The sequence below is a fragment of the Pecten maximus genome, chromosome 6 (assembly GCF_902652985.1).
Source record: "Pecten maximus chromosome 6, xPecMax1.1, whole genome shotgun sequence".
In the NCBI taxonomy this organism is placed as follows: Eukaryota; Metazoa; Mollusca; class Bivalvia; order Pectinida; family Pectinidae; genus Pecten; species Pecten maximus.
In genome coordinates, this window is record NC_047020.1 from 5,843,190 (window position 1) to 5,863,245 (window position 20,056).

General features: G+C 37.4%; 2 protein-coding genes across 2 annotated transcripts in view; one reads left to right on the plus strand and one right to left on the minus strand.

Annotated features, from left to right (window-relative positions):
- LOC117328818 (caspase-2-like) overlaps positions 1–20,056 on the plus strand; it is a 30,001-nt gene that overhangs the window by 7,198 nt on the left and 2,747 nt on the right. The window contains exons 6-8 of the mRNA XM_033886383.1: positions 6,233–6,453; positions 10,647–10,733; positions 12,723–12,832. Coding sequence (XP_033742274.1) covers positions 6,233–6,453; positions 10,647–10,692 — 267 coding nt within the window. The 3' untranslated portion in view covers positions 10,693–10,733; positions 12,723–12,832. The remainder of the gene's footprint in view (positions 1–6,232; positions 6,454–10,646; positions 10,734–12,722; positions 12,833–20,056) is intronic.
- LOC117328819 (integrase/recombinase xerD homolog) lies at positions 350–4,370 on the minus strand. Its single transcript, XM_033886384.1, has 2 exons — positions 4,258–4,370; positions 350–1,716 (listed from the first exon to the last, which is right to left on the minus strand). The coding sequence occupies exons 1-2, from the start codon at positions 4,334–4,336 to the stop codon at positions 857–859; spliced, it is 939 nt and encodes a 312-aa protein (XP_033742275.1). The 5' UTR covers positions 4,337–4,370; the 3' UTR covers positions 350–856.

The window sequence follows — 20,056 nt, forward strand, 5'->3', positions numbered from 1 at the left end:
TGTTTTGAGAGTTTTTCTTTGCAAAAAAAAAAAGAAAAGAAAAAAGATGGAGAAAAAAATTATTTATATTCTAATTCGTTTCTCTCAAACGAACATAAATTATTTATCATATAAACTCAAACTCATTACTGGGAGTTAGTCCGCCTAGCTATATGAGGACGTACTTTATTCACTTTAGATATAACAATAAATCACAAGCACAGAGTCCATCACTTTCCCATTATGTCTTCCCTTCAATCTGACTTTGGAATGTTACAAACATCCATGTTGTGTCCGTCCAATGAAGGTTCTACAATCACAGAACGAAAACAAAAGTAGACACAGACGATTCAAAAAGGGGTGGGTGGGTGGGAAGTCCGTATAGTACAATGGCTAGGCAAACACAGACACCTGTACGTGTCATCACTGTCCTAAGTCTACCTATCGCACGTGCCAATAATGCGGCACGTGCTGAACTCTGACCCGGACTTACCCATACTCTCATTTACATAACTATGATAAATCTATTTATATTCTAATTCGTTTCTCTCAAACGAACATAAATTATTTATCATATAAACTCAAACTCATTACTGGGAGTTAGTCCGCCTAGCTATATGAGGACGTACAGACAACAAAGAACGGGATACACTGTTAACATGTTTATTACCATGTAATCCCTTAAAATGTACATAAAACTTTGTAAGAACTAACATCAAGTTACAAACCCAAATTCTTTGATACAAATAATTTTGACTCAAGCTTGTCTTTCACATAGCCATCTTTGGCAGTTTCTGACCTCCATCGACCATGCGCTTTGAATAATCTGTCAGATACCCCACAATTAGCCGAAGCCGACGCACCGCCAGACCTCAAACTATGTAGACAAAATTTTGAAGGGTCGATCAAGTCCTATGCTTGACAGTTTTTCAAGTAACACCTCCCTGGCCCTAGTGTATGATAACGGTGAAGTACCTCTTAATTTATAGGAGTTCGATTTTGGACAAAATGACAAAGATCTGAATATAAATTCGGAAGAATCGTGAGGAATTTCAGCAAGCTGCAAATACCTAAGTGTCATAGAAACAGGACAACATTGGGAATCTAGCTTAGCTATTGAAACTGTGTTACCCTCTCTGTAAATGTCCGTTTTACTCTTTGGTATGTTTATATTCATGTGCGACTCGAAAAACATTAAGTCTGATCTTCTAATATTACAAATTTCCGAAAAACGTAAAAATGCAGAATATCCTAACAGGCACAGTGTTACAAGCCGTAAATCACTCAAATTAGCTCTATGACCCGCAAAATTCGAGACTAAGCTTTTCAAATGTTCTGGAGTAAGCGGTTCTTTTTTAATAACGGATGTCTTTAATTGCCTGCGGGCAGCTTCTCTCATGTGATTGACGAACGCCGATTTACAAGGGTTATGCAATCCTGCCAAATCGTGGGCCCAACCGATAGCATAAAATACTTGATCAATCGCAGTAGAACTTTTTGAAGACTCTGCGATCTGTTTTAAATACAACGCAACATGGAATTCCTTGGCTGGAATAGGGGTGATCTCTGGGTAAAGGCTGCACCATTCAACCCACTTTTTAAATCGCCTTTGGTAAACTTTACTGGTAGAATCTGCCCTTGATTTTAGCACGAAGTCGTGTAGGTCAGAAGCCAGACTACGTAGACTACCGTCTTTTATTAAGGAACGCTCCTTCCAAATACCATTCGAGAAAATATCTGTAACGTGTAAACAAACTCTAATCAACAACATTTATTTCATTATGATCACCACTAAAAAATTATAAAAAAAAAACAACAACAACAAATTAACCTTCATGTGTCCACAAGCTGAGTAAATCCAATAAATATACTCTAAACATCAATTATCTAAAAAGTGTACATGTACACTATTATCAAAAGCCAAGTGGCCTCCTCGTATATTCATATCAAATGCCAAGTGGCCTCATGATATTTTCATGACATAAGCAAACAAAAAAGCTAATTATTCATTTCAACAGCCAAGTGGCCTCAAAGTAATTTTCAGTCAAAAGCCAAGTGGCATCAATTGTAACAATACATGCTTCATGTCAATGTCCAAGTGGCCGCACAACAATATATACATCTCGAGTCAATGCAAGTGGCCTTGTCGGTTCCACATGAGTGAACAAAACTACAACTACATACGATTAATAGTAAGTGGGTGTGTCGTGTCAGCCAATCACAGTCCTTCTAGCTGATCACGCACTTACAATCACCACTAACCAATCACCTGGCTACAACTTATTGTTGATAATCAAAACGTACTACAAGCACGTGCCCCTTAAAATCAACTGAATTAAACTGTGTGATCCCAGTACGAAAATGCGGTCACTTTCAGTGAAAACAAGAATGTCGCTTATACAGGTTTGGGTTTCTAGGTGATCACCGAAAAGTAAGGGCCAAAAGGGGGCCGAAATCCACTTGGGAAGCACTAACGTACCAGAAGATCGTGAATCTATCATGTATTTTATCACCCTAGGAGCTAAATATACAGGAGGAACAAGCCAATTATTGTCATTCGACCAATCTTGGGAAAACGCATCAACTGCTTCAGAATCAGCGTACCAGAACCTTGAGTTGTATCTCAATGTTTTAGAATTGAAATGATTAGCAAATCGGTCCACAGTATGTGGGCCCCACATATCATTCAAAAACTCGAAAAAAAATTTTGATATACCCCAATCATCATAGTCTATGATCTTACTGATGTAATCAGCTTTCTCATTGTCAGACCGAGGGATCCATTCAACTTTAAGCGACAAATTAAGAGAGATACCTAACTGGAAAACTTTCAAGGCTAAAACTTGAAGCTCTAACACCGAACTTCCGCTCTCAATAATTCTGACGCAATTTTGATTATCAGTATACCATGTGATTATTTGACCTCTCAATATATCTCGAAATTCTGACATTGCTAACTGAATAGCATAGAGCTCCCTCCAAGTTGAGCTTTTGAGAGACTCTTCATACGACCAAGTTTGATGAAATACTGCATTGTCAACTTCCACTACATAAGCTCCACAAGAATGACTACTCGCATCAGAGTATACGACACATTTACTTTTTTGGATACGATTGCTTATATACTTCAAATTGAGAGAGTTAACATTAGAAAGCCAGAACTTCATTTCACTCCAACATTCGTTATCTTTGTCTATCATGAAAGCGGAATCCCAAGACGACCTTTTCTCGACCAACCTGTATAAATACCTAGACATCAATCGAGTTATATTACCCAAGACAGGGGACATGGATATGATTTTGCCCGTGACACTAGCTACTTGACGTGCTGTCACCACACACCCGGGGGTAGAGATCTTCCTAAGAACTTGAGTAAGACTATCTAGCCTCCTTATAGGAATTGATGTAGCGTTTATAACCAAATCGCAATTAATCCCTAACCATTCTAATCTTTGCGTGGGTTGCCAAATAGACTTTCCATCATTAGCTACAAAACCAGCAAATACAAGACTCTGACGAAATCTGAATGACCTTTACAGGTGTCAAAATCTAAACGTATACCCCATCCGTCATCAAGATACACAACAATACAAATTCCATTTTTCCTCCAGAATTTAACGAGGGGTCGGAGCACTTTTGTAAAAATGTACGGGGCTGAAGAAAGACCGAAAGGAAGAACAGTAAAACAAAAATACCTAATTCTCCCGTCAATGACCCATGAAAAACCTAAATATTTTTGATGAGAAGAATGAACGTCCACGTGGTGATAACCCGATTTCAAATCAAACTTAAACATGTACCCGTTCGGTACGATGTAATCCATAGCTGTTTTCCAGTCTTCAAATTTAATTTTCTCTTTCCAAACATGAAAGTTTACTTCACGCAGATCTAAAATCAGACGTTTTTTGCCGCTGGCATTAACCGACACGGACAACGGGTTTACCACATGTGGAATTTCAAACTTTTCAACTACACTCCCTGCTTGTAACAATTCTAAGATATCCTCCGTTACAAATTCTGAATGGTTCATAGCTGATTTATTGTTATTATTACATTTCTTGTATGGAGTGGATACAAAAGGTATTAAATAACCATCAGATAAAACGCTCGAAATATAATCGTTTGCTTCTACACAGTTTTTCCAATAGTCTAACGAATTTTTCAAACGACCTTTAACACTGGAGATTGGCTTTGAATCACGTGAAATCTGGTTTTCTGAAATTTCATAATTCTCGTCATTAAGCTGACAATCAAACAAATCTCGAGTATGGTACTTAACTGAATTGTCTTCATTTTCCGGCTGAATCCGTGATCTTTGGGCAATTTGCTCTCCAATGTCCAACTCCTCCACAGGCATGGCACAAGTCTGTGGGGGCGGGGCTGCCACGCCCCCTACCGCAGAACTGAGGCCAGGTCCCTCCGCGATAAAACCTAGAATGCTGGTGAAACTGAGGGGAGCCACGAAAAGCACCAGAATGATTACCGCCAATACTTTGAGAGCCATACAATTTCCCGGGGGGTCCACCAGTCGCGGCTGCTGGAGTAGATTTCTTTTGGACTCGTTTTTTGCGTTGTGCCCGAAATTCCGCCTGACGGATTTTCTTTTCATCTTCGGAATCACTTGCGAGCTTGTCACTTTCATACTCCTTCACAGTATCCCAACCACAGGAAGATTTGTCAGCAATACGAATGAGTTTGTTTCTTTTATGAATAAGAGTCTTGATTTTCGACAGGCTTAACAAAGTAGAGTTTGCGTCACTTTTATGAACAGCTTTCTCTGCTAGTTCAAGTTCGTCAAGCACTTCTGTGTTAAACTCAAATTGCTTCTGGTTACCATTAAACTTGAACTTGACCTCTCTTTCCTTTTTCAACCGTTTGAAAGAATTAGCAGATAGGACCTGCTCATCTCGTATATCTTCCCGGAGACTTTTTAGTCTTTCATCCAGGTAAGTAGTGAATAAGCCTAATGCCTGGAAAGCGTCATTGCTGGCTGGTTCCTTTGCTGGAGGAGCAGGATGAGAATCAATGATTTCCTCTAAACTTTCCTTCTCAGACATGTCAATGTGAACCCAAGTGATAAGGGAATAGAGAAAACACGTCCGTATAGTACAATGGCTAGGCAAACACAGACACCTGTACGTGTCATCACTGTCCTAAGTCTACCTATCGCACGTGCCAATAATGCGGCACGTGCTGAACTCTGACCCGGACTTACCCATACTCTCATTTACATAACTATGATAAATCTATTTTTAGCCTAGGCATGTAATTAACAATTAAATATTTGTTGTTTGTTAGATGGTATTTATCAACAATATGAATGCGGTCTGGGTGACAGGTAAATGGGATGGCACAGCTAGGGCGCCATGAATATTTATCTGTTAACCAGACTGCATTTATATTGTCTATAAATACAATCTTAACAAGCATTAAATTGTTACATTTACATTACCTATTTTAAATGTCTTTCTTAAAAAAATTTTTCTTTATTTCACCCATTTCTTTCTTTTCCCATTTGAAAGAATAGCATCTTAAAATCAAATTCCTTTCTGTGATTGATTTACAACCAACCTGTCACACAGTACAAAGCCTTGCCGTGACGATGATCAACATAGCACCAAAATGATGTCATAGTAACACATGCATTCTCGCTGTGTTTGATTCATTCGTAGTGCATAACAATGCAGTGATCAAAATGACGTAACAATCACATTATGTTATCTTGACTGCATCTTTACGCACATAGATGTAGCCCAGATTAACACTGAGGCAATGGGAGCCTATGGTGCCAAATGTAAGTATTCATACATGTAATTGTTTTGTGACACCGTTTATAATTAAGCATGAAATTTTTTAACTGTGAGCTCCATATTGAGCTCATTGTCAGAATTGGACTGTTCAAATCACTCTGCCTCCATGGCCAGTCCTTAAAAAGCTCTTGTTATCTTTATTTCTTGATAGGTACTTGATGGATTTTTTTTGAAATTTTATATCAAGTTTCCCCTTTATCTGTAGTTGTGCCCGGGTTATGGGATTTATCAGAAAAACAAAATGGCTGACAGGTGGCCATGTTGGATTATACAGGCCTCTGGTTTCTACAGATGTCTGGTTTCTACAGGTCTCTGGTTTGTACAGGTGTCTGGTTTATGCAGGTGTCTGGTTTATGCAGGTGTCTGGTTTATACAGTAGATAGTTCATACATGATACACACATTGTGAAGAGATTGTGCTACAACTGATTCATGTTTTAACAGGACATGGTGAAGACACTAGAAGAAGAAAGTCAGTCCATTGATCCCACATCTGAGTGTTTTATCCTGATTGTGATGAGCCATGGAGTTCAAAATGGTGTGCAAGGCATAGATGAAAAAGAGGTCACATTTCAACAATTGGCAAGCCTATTCAACCCAGCAAAATGTCCAGCACTCAAGGACAAACCGAAAGCTTTTCTTTTTCCAGTCTTGTCGGAAAGAAGGTAAATCTCAAGCTTTTTTTCCACGTTTTTTTTTAACTAACCATCATCAGATGGTAGGCTGTTCAAATTACCTTTCATCCACAGTCTGTCATTTTGGTTATATTTTTCAGAATGATTGGAAAACAAAATGCTTTACAGGTGACTATCTTGAGAATTTTGACAGTTGAAGTTTTTGGCATAACCTTTTTTCATGAAATCCCTCATGGATCTTTCTCAGAGTTTTGATGTTTGTTCCTCTTGGTCCTTAGTTGTGCATATTTTGTGATCACCTCGTTTTGGTAGAACTGATAATTGATGAAACGAGATCAGAAAAGTTCAAGCTTACGTTGAATCAACAAACAGTCCAATGTGATGAGTGTACTTACTGTAAATCACTTATATTTCGCGTGGGATTTATTTTCGTGTTAATTCACGAGGAGAGTCAAACGCGAATTCAAATCCCTCGCGAATATTTATATAAGAATGACAAGAATAAGTGGCGTCCATTTTGAATCTATCATAATCTTAAGTTGGTGAACAGACATCGCCGACCTGTTAACGTCATTCGCAAATTTAAAGTCATTTTGAGGTCAGAATTAGCGAAATTAAGTACTCGCGAAATATAAGTGATTTACAGTATCTGACCATAAATATAGTGATATAGTCTTTTAATGATGAACTACAACACTTTTCTTGACTAGAATTATCTTACCATGTTCATAGTCTTATTGTTATGTAATTGTCTTACCCTGTTAAGTGTTATGTAATTGTCTTACCCTGTTAAGTGTTATGTAATTGTCTTACCCTGTAAAGTGTTATGTAATTGTCTTACCCTGTTAAGTGTCATGTAATTGTCTTACCCTGTTGAGTGTCATGTAATTGTCTTACCCTGTTAAATGTCATGTAATTGTCTTACCCTGTTAAGTGTTATGTAATTGTCTTACCCTGTTGAGTGTTATGTAATTGTCTTACCCTGTTAAGTGTCATGTAATTGTCTTACCCTGTTAGGTGTTATGCAATTGTCTTACCCTGTTAAGTGTTATGTAATTGTCTTACCCCGTTAAGTGTGATGTAATTGTCTTACCCTGTTAAGTATCATGTAATTGTCTTACCCTGTTAAGTGTTATGTAATTGTCTTACCCTGTTAAGTGTTATGTAATTGTCTTACCCTGTTGAGTGTTATGTAATTGTCTTACCCTGTTAAGTGTCATATAATTGTCTTACCCTGTTAGGTGTTATGCAATTGTCTTACCCTGTTAAGTGTTATGTAATTGTCTTACCCTGTTGAGTGTTATGTAATTTTCTTACCCCCGTTAAGTGTTGTGTAATTGTCTTACCCTGTTAAGTGTTATGTAATTGTCTTACCCTGTTAAGTGTTATGTTATTGTCATACCCTGTTAAGTGTTATGTAATTGTCTTACCCTGTTAGGTGTTATGTAATTGTCTTACCCTGTTAAGTGTTATGTAATTGTCTTACCCTGTTAAGTGTTATGTAATTGTCTTACCCTGTTAGGTGTTATGCAATTGTCTTACCCTGTTAAGTGTTATGTAATTGTCTTACCCTGTTAGGTGTTATGCAATTGTCTTACCCTGTTAAGTGTCATGTAATTGTCTTACCCTGTTAAGTGTTATGTAATTGTCTTACCCTGTTAAGTGTTGTGTAATTGTCTTACCCTGTTAAGTGTTAAGTAATTGTCTTACCCTGTTAAGTGTCATATAATTGTCTTACCCCGTTAAGTGTTATGTTATTGTCTTACCCTGTTAAGTGTTATGTAATTGTCTTACCCTGTTAAGTGTTATGTAATTGTCTTACCCTGTTAAGTGTTATGTAATTGTCTTACCCTGTTAAGTGTTATGTAATTGTCTTATCCTGTTAAGTGTGATGTAATTGTCTTACCCCGTTAAGTGTGATGTAATTGTCTTACCCCGTTAAGTGTCATGTAATTGTCTTACCCCGTGTAGTGTGATGTAATTGTCTTACCCCATTAAGTGTGATGTAATTGTCTTACCCTGTTAAGTGTCATGTAATTGTCTTACCCTGTTAAGTGTTATGTAATTGCCTTACCCTGTTAAGTGTTATGTAATTGTCTTACCCTGTTAAGTGTTATGTAATTATCTTACCCCATTAAGTGTTATGTAATTGTCTTACCCTGTTAAGTGTCATATAATTGTCTTACCCCGTTAAGTGTTATGTAATTGTCTTACCCTGTTAAGTGTTATGTAATTGTCTTTTCCTGTTAGGTGTTATGCAATTGTCTTACCCTGTTAAGTGTTATGTAATTGTCTTACCCCGTTAAGTGTGATGTAATTGTCTTACCCTGTTAAGTATCATGTAATTGTCTTACCCTGTTAAGTGTTATGTAATTGTCTTACCCTGTTAAGTGTTATGTAATTGTCTTACCCTGTTGAGTGTCATGTAATTGTCTTACCCTGTTAAGTGTTATGTAATTGTCTTACCCTGTTAAGTGTTATGTAATTGTCTTACCATGTTTAGTGTTATGTTATTGTCTTACCTTGTTAAGTGTTATGTAATTGTCTTACCATGTTAAGTGTCATGTAATTGTCTTACCCTGTTAAGTGTTATGTAATTGTCTTACCCTGTTAAGTGTTATGTAATTGTCTTACCATGTTTAGTGTTATGTTATTGTCTTACCTTGTTAAGTGTTATGTAATTGTCTTACCATGTTAAGTGTTATGTAATTGTCTTACCCTGTTAAGTGTTATGTAATTGTCTTACCATGTTAAGTGTTATGTAATTGTCTCACCCTTTTTGGTGTTTTGTAATTGTCTTACCCTGTTAAATGTTATGTAATTGTCTTACTATGCTAAGTGTTATGTAATTGTCTTACCCTGTTAGGTGTTATGTAATTGTCTTACCTGGTTAAGTGTTATGTTATTATCTTACCCTGTTAAGTGTTATGTAATTGTCTTACCCTGTTAAGTGTTATGTAAGTGTCTTACCCTGTTAAGTGTTATGTACTTGTCTTACCCTGTTAGGTGTTATGTAATTGTCTTACCCTGTTAAGTGTTATGTACTTGTCTTACCCTGTTAAGGTGTTATGTACTTGTCTTACCCTGTTAGGTGTTATGTAATTGTCTTACCCTGTTAAGTGTTATGTAATTGTCTTACCCTGTTAAGTGTTATGTAAGTGTCTTACCCTGTTAAGTGTTATGTAATTGTCTTACCCTGTTAGGTGTTATGTAATTGTCTTACCCTGTTAAGTGTTATGTAATTGTCTTACCCTGTTAAGTGTTATGTAATTGTCTTACCCTGTTAAGTGTTATGTACTTGTCTTACCCTGTTAAGTGTTATGTACTTGTCTTACCCTGTTAGGTGTTATGTAATTGTCTTACCCTGTTAAGTGTTATGTAATTGTCTTACCCTGTTAAGTGTTATGTACTTGTCTTACCCTGTTAAGTGTTATGTAATTGTCTTACCCTGTTAAGTGTTATGTACTTGTCTTACCCTGTTAAGTGTTATGTACTTGTCTTACCCTGTTAGGTGTTATGTAATTGTCTTACCCTGTTAAGTGTTATGTAATTGTCTTACCCTGTTAAGTGTTATGTAAGTGTCTTACCCTGTTAAGTGTTATGTAATTGTCTTACCCTGTTAGGTGTTATGTAATTGTCTTACCCTGTTAGGTGTCATGTTATTGTCTTTCCCTGTACATTTTCATAATAGTTGTAAATACCCAGGGTCAAGATATTTGGCCAGTTATATGGTGGGATGAAGGGATACAATGTTTGTTCAAATCATTGACCTTGATCTACTTTCATGGTCACAGGGGTCAAATATATCAACATCATTAAATGACTTCTCAATAATCAAGAGGCCCAAAAGTCGTGATATTAGACCAATAGCAGGCTGGGATGAAGGGCTGCCAAAAGTGTTAATTGAATGACCGTGATGTACTTTCAAGGTCACATAGGTCAAATGTATGTGTTAGAATATATAAACGACTTCTCAATAACCAAGAGGCCCGGAGTCATGATATTGGAACAGCGGCATGCTTTGATAACAGACTGAAAACTTTCTTCAATTGAATGACCTTGACCTACCTGCGAGCTCACACTGTTCAAATGAGTTAAATTCTTAATTCAAAAACAAATAAAACATCAACTAAAAGTATGTATTTCAGCACCGTGACCGTGAAGGCCCAAGGGCCTCTTGTTTGTTATGATGAATCTAATGTTTCGTTGTTTATTGATTTAAGGAGCAAGCCCTTCATTAGGCCAGAGGATAGGTCATCATGGGGCTGAGAACAACAAAGATTTTTTGTTTGCTTTTGCGACGACAGAAGGTATGTACCGTATTTGACCTAATAAGGCGCAGGGCGAGGGTAATTGACAGTGGGGGCGCCCTTATTAAGATTAGTTATTCTGAAGTTTTATGAAACAGACTATACCTTATAGCAGAATACCCAAGGTTGTCGAAACGGTAAAATATTCAGTCATAAAAATATTCCAGATGAAGATATCTATTTATTATCATATATTAAGCTTAAACATCACTTGAATACTCATGTAAACTTGTAAACCATGCCAGCTGATCTTTAGAAACAGGTGATTTCCCAGATCATATCAGACATCGTTTTCTTTGACCTAATAATTGATTTACAATGTCTTTTACTAGCTTTCTGTTCTGAACAAAAGTTATTTATTAACAAGAATGAAGTCTTTACTTTATCTTCAGATAAAGATGGTAATTTATTAATTGTATGTGTGTTTAGTTTTGGTTGCTCTTTGCACTGACATGTCATCTGTAGCCTGTAGGAATACACAAAATGTGACGAAAACATGTGTTCCAGTTACTTCATTTGCTGAAGAAAATTGAACACATAAAGTAGCAAAATATTTCACATGATTATTACTTTTGAACACCATTTTGACACTCAGTCAAAGATTTATTTCCTTGAAAAAAGGTAGGGGCGCCCTTATTAGGGCAGGCGCCCTTATTAGGTCAAATACCCTGGGATCATTTTTAAAGCCTCATACACTTTTTAGATACACCTATAGCGATGCCACAACTTGGAAGGGGGTCGTTTCACAGGTTGTAATGCTTTAAAATGAAGTATCATAGTTGGAATGTTGGAAGGAGATATTGATACACATAATGGTGTGTAGTTGAAACCGAAGGGCAACTTTAAATGATGAGATGTATATACATGTATGTTGCAAATATGGGAAACCTTGGTTTAGACACAACAACACAAAAATTAGTTCACATGTTTATATACAGAATATACAGAGCCTGGGTCGGGTAGTATTGAAGTTATGGTCCGGATAAGTAAAATCATCAAAGGGCAATAACTCCGCTAATAAGGGGGTAAGGGGCATAATTTTGGTATGCGACACTCCGGCTCATCTAGATGTATCTTTGTGTTAAGTATGGAGAGCTCAACACCATATGTGCCCGAAGTAAAATCATCAAAGGGAAACAACTCTACAAATAAGGGGGTAAGGGCATGATTTTGGTATGCAACACTCTGGCTCATCAAGATGTATATTTGTGTCAAGTATGGAGGGCCTGGGTTGGGTAGTACTGGAGTTATGTTCTGGACACCATATGTGCCCGCCCGCCTGCCAACATGATAACATACGTCCCGTCTTTCGTCGGGTGTATAAAAACCACATTTTAAACTTCTCTAGTTCTACTGAGATGCTATCGAACTTGAAATTGGTGAGGATGTAAAGGGAGAGAAGCTGACAAAGTGTTGTTATTTTTGAGTCTCATTAAAAAACATTGACATGGCAGTCACAGCGGCCATTTTGTAACATGACTGAGCAATTATGGTTTTCCTGAACAACACCTGTATGAATATTACAATAGCTCAAGAGTCTGAGTCAGGTGCATGACCATATCTAAGTACCTACGTATCGCCCTCTTGTTGTGACTGTGTAACTTTACCTGAAGTGATTAAACTTTTTGTAATTAACACCTGTGTAACTTTGCCTGAAGTGATTAACATTTTAGGTCACCTGAGACAAAGTCTCAGTTGACCTATTGCGATCACCTTTTGTCTGGCATCGAGCTAAAGCTTCTTTTAAAAAATGACTTACTCATGTGAAATAAATTCCATATCTAACAAAACAACCACTCGTTGTGTAACCTTTATATCTATAACTTGCCTCTATTTGTTCTATTTACATACAATTCGATTCATCTATTTTGATTTAGAGAAGATTTGTAAAGGTTTTGTCGGCTGTATGTTTCTGTACAATTAATTGAAATGAAGTGACTATAGGGTGAGCAATGTAAACCCATTGGACCTCTTGTTTGTTTATGACAGGAGGTGAATCTATACGCTATGACGACACAGGAGCATGGTTTATCCAAGCATTGTGCTGGGTTCTGAAGGGCGAGGCACACAGACTGAACTTACAAGAAATGCTCACGAAAGTAAGTTATTCTCTTCCCAGGATGTCTAACTGAATAAGCATTGATAAGAATATTTCTATCTCACCTTGTCTGTTGTCCATCCGTCAGCAATTGACTTTTAGCCCACCATCATCATGATGGTGGGCTATTCAAATCGCCCTGCGTCCGTGGTCCGTCCGTCCGTCCGTCCGTCCGTAAACAATTCTTATTATCGCTAATCCTCAGAAAGTACTAAAGGGATCTTTCTCAAATTTCATATGTAGGTTCCCCTTGGTGCCTAGTTATGCATATTGCATTTTGAGACCAATCGGAAAACAAGATGGCCGACAGGCAGCCATCTTGGTTTTTGACAATTGAAGTTTGTTATCGCTATTTCTCAGAAAGTACTGAAGGGATGTTTCTCAAATTTCATATGTAGGTTCCTCTTGGGGCCTAGTTATGCATATTGCATTTTGAGACCAATCGGAAAACAAGATGGCCGACAGGCAGCCATCTTGGATTTTGACAATTGAAGTTTGTTATCGCTATTTCTGAGAAAGTAATGAAGGGATCTTTCTCAAATTTCATTTGCAGGTTGCCCTCGGTGCCTTGTTATGCATATTGCATTTTGAGACTGATCAGAAAACAACATGGCCGACAGGCAGCCATCTTGGATTTTGACAATTGAAGTTTGTTATCGCTGTTCCTCAGAAAGTACTGAAGGGATCTTTCTCAAATTTCATATGTAGGTTCCTCTTGGTGCCTAGTTATGCATATTGCATTTTGAGACTGATCAGAAAACAACATGGCCGACAGGCAGCCATCTTGGATTTTGACAATTGAAGTTTGTTATCGCTATTTCTCAGAAAGCACTGAAGGGATCTTTCTCAAATTTCATATGTAGGTTCCCCTTGGTGCCTAGTTATGCATATTGCATTTTGTGACTAATCAGAAAACAACATGGCCGACAGGCAGCCATCTTGGATTTTGACAATTGAAGTTTGTTATCGCTATTTCTGAGAAAGTACTGAAGGGATCTTTCTCAAATTTCATATGTAGGTTCCCCTCAGTGCCTAGTTTTTAGCCCACCATCATCAGATGGTGGGCTATTCAAATCGCCCTGCGTCCGTGGTCCGTCGTCCGTCCGTCCCCCCGTCCGTCCGTCCCTCCGTCCGTAAACAATTCTTGTTATCGCTAATCCTCAGAAAGTACTGAAGGGATCTTTCTCAAATTTCATATGTAGGTTCCCCTTGGTGCCTAGTTATGCATATTGCATTTTGAGACCAATCGGAAAACAACATGGCCGACAGGCAGCCATCTTGGATTTTGACAATTGAAGTTTGTTATCGCTATTTCTCAGAAAGTACTGAAGGGATCTTTCTCAAATTTCATATGTAGGTTCCCCTTGGTGCCTAGTTATGCATATTGCATTTTGAGACCAATCGGAAAACAACATGGCCGACAGGCAGCCATCTTGGATTTTGACAATTGAAGTTTGTTATCGCTATTTCTCAGAAAGTACTGAAGGGATCTTTCTCAAATTTCATATGTAGGTTCCCCTTGGTGCCTAGTTATGCATATTGCATTTTGAGACCAATCGGATAACAACATGGCCGACAGGCAGCCATCTTGGATTTTGACAATTGAAGTTTGTTATCGCTATTTCTCAGAAAGTACTGAAGGGATCTTTCTCAAATTTTCATATGTAGGTTCCCCTTGGTGCCTAGTTATGCATATTGCATTTTGAGACCAATCGGAAAACAACATGGCCGACAGGCAGCCATCTTGGATTTTGACAATTGAAGTTTGTTATCGCTATTCCTCAGAAAGCACTGAGGTAGCACACCACAGTAAGACAGCCTGGCCATGGGCAATTTTTTTGTTAAGCAAATAACTCCTGTATTATGATATGTATAAAAAATGAAAAAATAAATGTACACTATAATTGGTATATCCAGTATGAAGTAGTACATACAGGCTTCACATTTATCAAAACAAAAATCAATAAATTGGTTCCGGATTTTAAATATCCGGATTTTCCGAACGTGTGTTTACACAGGAAATTTAGTTTGGCCTACAGCGCAAAATGGAAGCCCACAGAAAAGGTAAGATAGCGTAAAAACTTAATTTACAACATATGTCCAAACAAGATTAATTCTGTCTTTGGGATAGAGATATTTAATTTTAAATAGGTTTCAGAAAAAAAATTGTGTAGAGAATTGTGCCATTTTGGGTCAAATATCATAATATTTTGCAATTTTTGAGAATTTTTTAAGCTGTTACCATGGTATTCACAGCTCTAAAAATCACAGAAAATATCAGTTTACTTATCCTTCAGAGCTCTATTAAAATTGCAAATGTTGTACAGATTTCAAATATATATACTTTATTAGAGGTTATATGTAAGGTTAACTGGCAATGTTTACATATCTAAAGCATGTGCCATATTTTTCAGAATTTGGCATTTTTACTGTACACTGCTACCTTATAAGGGCTGAAAAATGTTATTTTTTGGAAATTGTGCTTAATTATGCTTGATTAAGCTTCATTTTAGTTCATTATTGCTCAAAAATGCATAAAAACAATTTAAAACTTGTTTATTATCAGGCTTGTCATATTAGAGGAATCAAGGGAGGTAACTCGCATATTTACCCATTTTAAGGGTGGGTTAATTAAGCATAATGTTAATGAGTCAGTGTAAATTGAAAAGATATTCTATGTTTTATAACAAACCCAAAATAACTTATTGGGTATCTAACAAACCATATAGACTGAATTCTGGTTTGTTTTACCTGATTTATTACCCCGTATCCATGGAAACTATTACAGTAAGTGTTATTTTTTGAAATATTTGGTGAAACCATTATTTTCAATTTATTTATACATTGGTAAGCATGTAATTTCAATTGATGGAGTGTACGGTTGATACAATATTGTCAATTATTGTCACTTCCTTCGGTAAAGCAGAAAAAATAGCATTTTCCGCATAAAATGGGATCAGCGGACACTTTCATATGATCATTGGTACATATCTGAATTACCGGGGTGGAAACAGATGACTGTGATGTCATAGGCATGACATTTTGAAATCTTGGATGTCATGTCATGATTTATCAGTTAGAATATTGCATGTGTTGCTAAGCTGAGGTTTGGAAAGGAATTTGGTTATTTATTATGACACCATTGAGTATTTATGACGTCATAGATACCATCTGATGACGTCATAGTTACTGATGACGTCATGGTAGCTATGACGTCATATTACAAGGCTAAATTTGATAGTTGTATAGTATTTTTTGCTTGATTACATGCACAGAGACTCAAAGTACCACATTCAACTCAAAACACAACTTTATTCAAGAGATATACAGAATTATGGGAGTTTTCATCTTTAAAATTACCTCCCCTTATTACTGGATTGGGAGAAAAAGTTGTCAAAATACACCTCTCAGGGAAATCAGCAATACTCGGTGACTATTAAAGATACACAGTAACCCGATATGTCATTTTGTTCGTCGGAACATATTCTAGACATTCATGGGCTTTTTAGTAAAATTAGAATTAACAAAAGTGATGTATAAGGTAGCACACCACAGTAAGACAGCCTGGCCATGGGCAATTTTTTGTTAAGCAAATAACTCCTGTATTATGATATGTATAAAAAATGAAAAAATAAATGTACACTATAATTGGTATATCCAGTATGAAGTAGTACATACAGGCTTCACATTTATCAAAACAAAAATCAATAAATTGGTTCCGGATTTTAAATATCCGGATTTTCCGAACGTGTGTTTACACAGGAAATTTAGTTTGGCCTACAGCGCAAAATGGAAGCCCACAGAAAAGGTAAGATAGCGTAAAAACTTAATTTACAACATATGTCCAAACAAGATTAATTCTGTCTTTGGGATAGAGATATTTAATTTTAAATAGGTTTCAGAAAAAAAATTGTGTAGAGAATTGTGCCATTTTGGGTCAAATATCATAATATTTTGCAATTTTTGAGAATTTTTTAAGCTGTTACCATGGTATTCACAGCTCTAAAAATCACAGAAAATATCAGTTTACTTATCCTTCAGAGCTCTATTAAAATTGCAAATGTTGTACAGATTTCAAATATATATACTTTATTAGAGGTTATATGTAAGGTTAACTGGCAATGTTTACATATCTAAAGCATGTGCCATATTTTTCAGAATTTGGCATTTTTACTGTACACTGCTACCTGAAGGGATCTTTCTCAAATTTCATATGTAGGTTCCCCTTGGTGCCTAGTTATGCATATTGCATTTTGAGACCAATCGGAAAACAACATGGCCGACAGGCAGCCATCTTGGATTTTGACAATTGAAGTTTGTTATCGCTATTTCTCAGAAAGTACTGAAGGGATCTTTCTCAAATTTCATATGTAGGTTCCCCTTGGTGCCTCGTTATGCATGTTGCATTTTGAGACCAATCGGAAAACAACATGGCCGACAGGCAGCCATCTTGGATTTTGACAATTGAAGTTTGTTATCTCTATTTCTCAGAAAGTGATGAAGAGATCTTTCTGAAATTTCATACGCAGGTTTCCCTCGGTGCCTAGTTATGCATATTGCATTTTGAGACCAATCGGAAAACAACATGGCCGACAGGCAGCCATCTTGGATTTTGACAATTGAAGTTTGTTATCGCTATTTCTCAGAAAGCACTGAAGGGATCTTTCTCTAATTTCATGTGTAGGTTTCTCTTGGTGCCTAGTTATGCATATTGCATTTTGAGACCAATCGGAAAACAACATGGCCGACAGGCAGCCATCTTGGATTTTGACAATTGAAGTTTGTTATCGCTATTTCTCAGAAAGCACTGAAGGGATCTTTCTCTAATTTCATATGTAGGTTTCTCTTGGTGCCTAGTTATGCATATTGCATTTTGAGACCAATCGGAAAACAACATGGCCGACAGGCAGCCATCTTGGATATTGACAATTGAAGTTTGTTATCGCTATTTCTCAGAAAGTACTGAAGGGATCTTTCTCAAATTTCATATGTAGGTTTCCCTCAGTGCCTAGTTATGCATATTGGGACCAATCCGAAAACAACATGGCCGACAGACAGCCATTATCGCTAAATCTTAAATTTTATATATAGGTTCCCCTTGTTTGAAAAGTACTAGAGGGCTGTTTCTGAATTTACACAGATTAGTAAGACTTAGAGGAAGGGAAAAGTAGAGAAAAGATCAATCTGACATAGAACTTATAAAGATCATTCAATGGTGGGCGCCAAGATCCCTCTTGGATCTCTTGTTCTTCTTAACCGCTGATCAGAATTGAACTAACTGAATTTGGTAGGTAGAATCCCTATGTGGCTGGGGTTCAAATTTATGCCCCCCCCCCCCCCCCCCCCAAGGGCCTGAGGAGCAAGGCCAAAAGGGGTCCATTTGGCAATATTGATATGAATAACTTCTTCTGTGGAACTAAGCAATGCATGACATTATATTTTTAGCCCACCATCATCAGATGGTGGGCTATTCAAATCGCCCTGCGTCCGTGGTCCGTCGTCCGTGGTCCGTCCGTCCGTCCGTCCGTCCGTCCGTCCCTCCGTCCGTCCGTCCGTCCGTCCGTCCGTCCCTCCGTCCGTAAACAATTCTTGTTATCGCTATTTCTCAGAAAGTACTGAAGGGATCTTTCTAAAATTTCATATGTAGGTTCCCCTTGGTGCCTAGTTATGCATATTGCGTTTTGAGACCAATCTGAAAACAACATGGCCGACAGGCAGCCATCTTGGATTTTGACAATTGAAGTTTGTTATCGCTATTTCTGAAAAAGTACTGAAGGGATCTTTCTCAAATTTCATATGAAGGTTTCCCTTGGTGCCTAGTTATGCATATTGCGTTTTGAGACCAATCGGATAACAACATGGCCGACAGGCAGCCATCTTGGATTTTGACAATTGAAGTTTGTTATCGCTATTTCTGAGAAAGTACTGAAGGGATCTTTCTCATATTTCATATGTAGGTTCCCCTTGGTGCCTAGTTATGCATATTGCGATTTGAGACCAATCGGAAAACAACATGGCCGACAGGCAGCCATCTTGGATTTTGACAATTGAAGTTTGTTATCACTATTTCTGAGAAAGTACTGAATGGATCTTTCTGAAATTTCATATGTAGGTTTCCCTTGGTGCCTAGTTATGCATATTGCGTTTTGAGACCAATCCGAAAACAACATGGCCGACAGGGAGCCATCTTGGATTTTGACAATTGAAGTTTGTTATCGCTATTTCTGAGAATGTACTGAATGGATCTTTCTGAAATTTCATATGTAGGTTTCCCTTGGTGCCTAGTTATGCATATTGCGTTTTGAGACCAATCTGAAAACAACATGGCCGACAGGCAGCCATCTTGGATTTTGACAATTGAAGTTTGTTATCACTGTTTCTGAGAAAGTATTTAAGGGATCTTTCTCAAATTTCGTATGTAAGTTTCCCTTGGTGCCTAGTTATGCATATTTCGTTTTGAGACCAATCAGAAAACAACATGGCTGACAGGCAGCCATCTTGGATTTTGACAATTTATGTTTGTTATCACTATTTCTGAGAAAGTGCTGAATGGATCTTTCTCAAATTTCATATGTAAGTTTCCCTTGGTGCCTAGTTATGCATATTGCGTTTTGAGACCAATCTGAAAACAACATGGCCGACAGGCAGCCATCTTGGATTTTGACAATTGAAGTTTGTTATCACTATTTCTGAGAAAGTATTTAAGGGATCTTTCTCAAATTTCATATGTAAGTTTCCCTTGGTGCCTAGTTATGCTTATTGCATTTTGAGATCAATTGGAAAACAATATGGCCGACAGACCGCCATCTTGGATTTTGACAAATGAAGTTTGTTATCTCTATTTCTCAAAGTACTGAATGGATCTTTCTCAAATTTCATAAGTAGGTTCCCCTTGGTTCCTTGTATTGCATTTTTGGACCAGTCTGTCCTGAAAACAACCTGGCAATCAAACAGCCATTATCGTTAAATCTCAAATTTCTTATATAGCTAGGATTCCCTTGAAAAGTACTGGAGGGATGTCTCAATTTGCACAGATTAGTAAAATGAAGGGAAAAGTAGGGAAAAGATCAATCTGACATGGAACCTATGAAGATCATTCAATGGTGGGCGCCAAGATCCCTCTGGGATCTCTTGTTGTAGTTTCCTTAGGTGTGTGGTATTATTCCAATTTATACAAATGTGGTGCTGAGGGGCTGGGCTAAAGGAGAGCCTTGTGGCTAATGGA

Bases quoted from the DNA above. Each gene is read 5' to 3' on its own strand.
- LOC117328819 (XM_033886384.1), bottom strand. From the start codon at position 4,336: ATGCCTGTGGAGGAGTTGGACATTGGAGAGCAAATTGCCCAAAGATCA. The intron at 1,717-4,257 runs TTAAGTACCATA...TACACGTTACAG, and splicing joins GGAAAATGAAGACAATTCAG to ATATTTTCTCGAATGGTATT.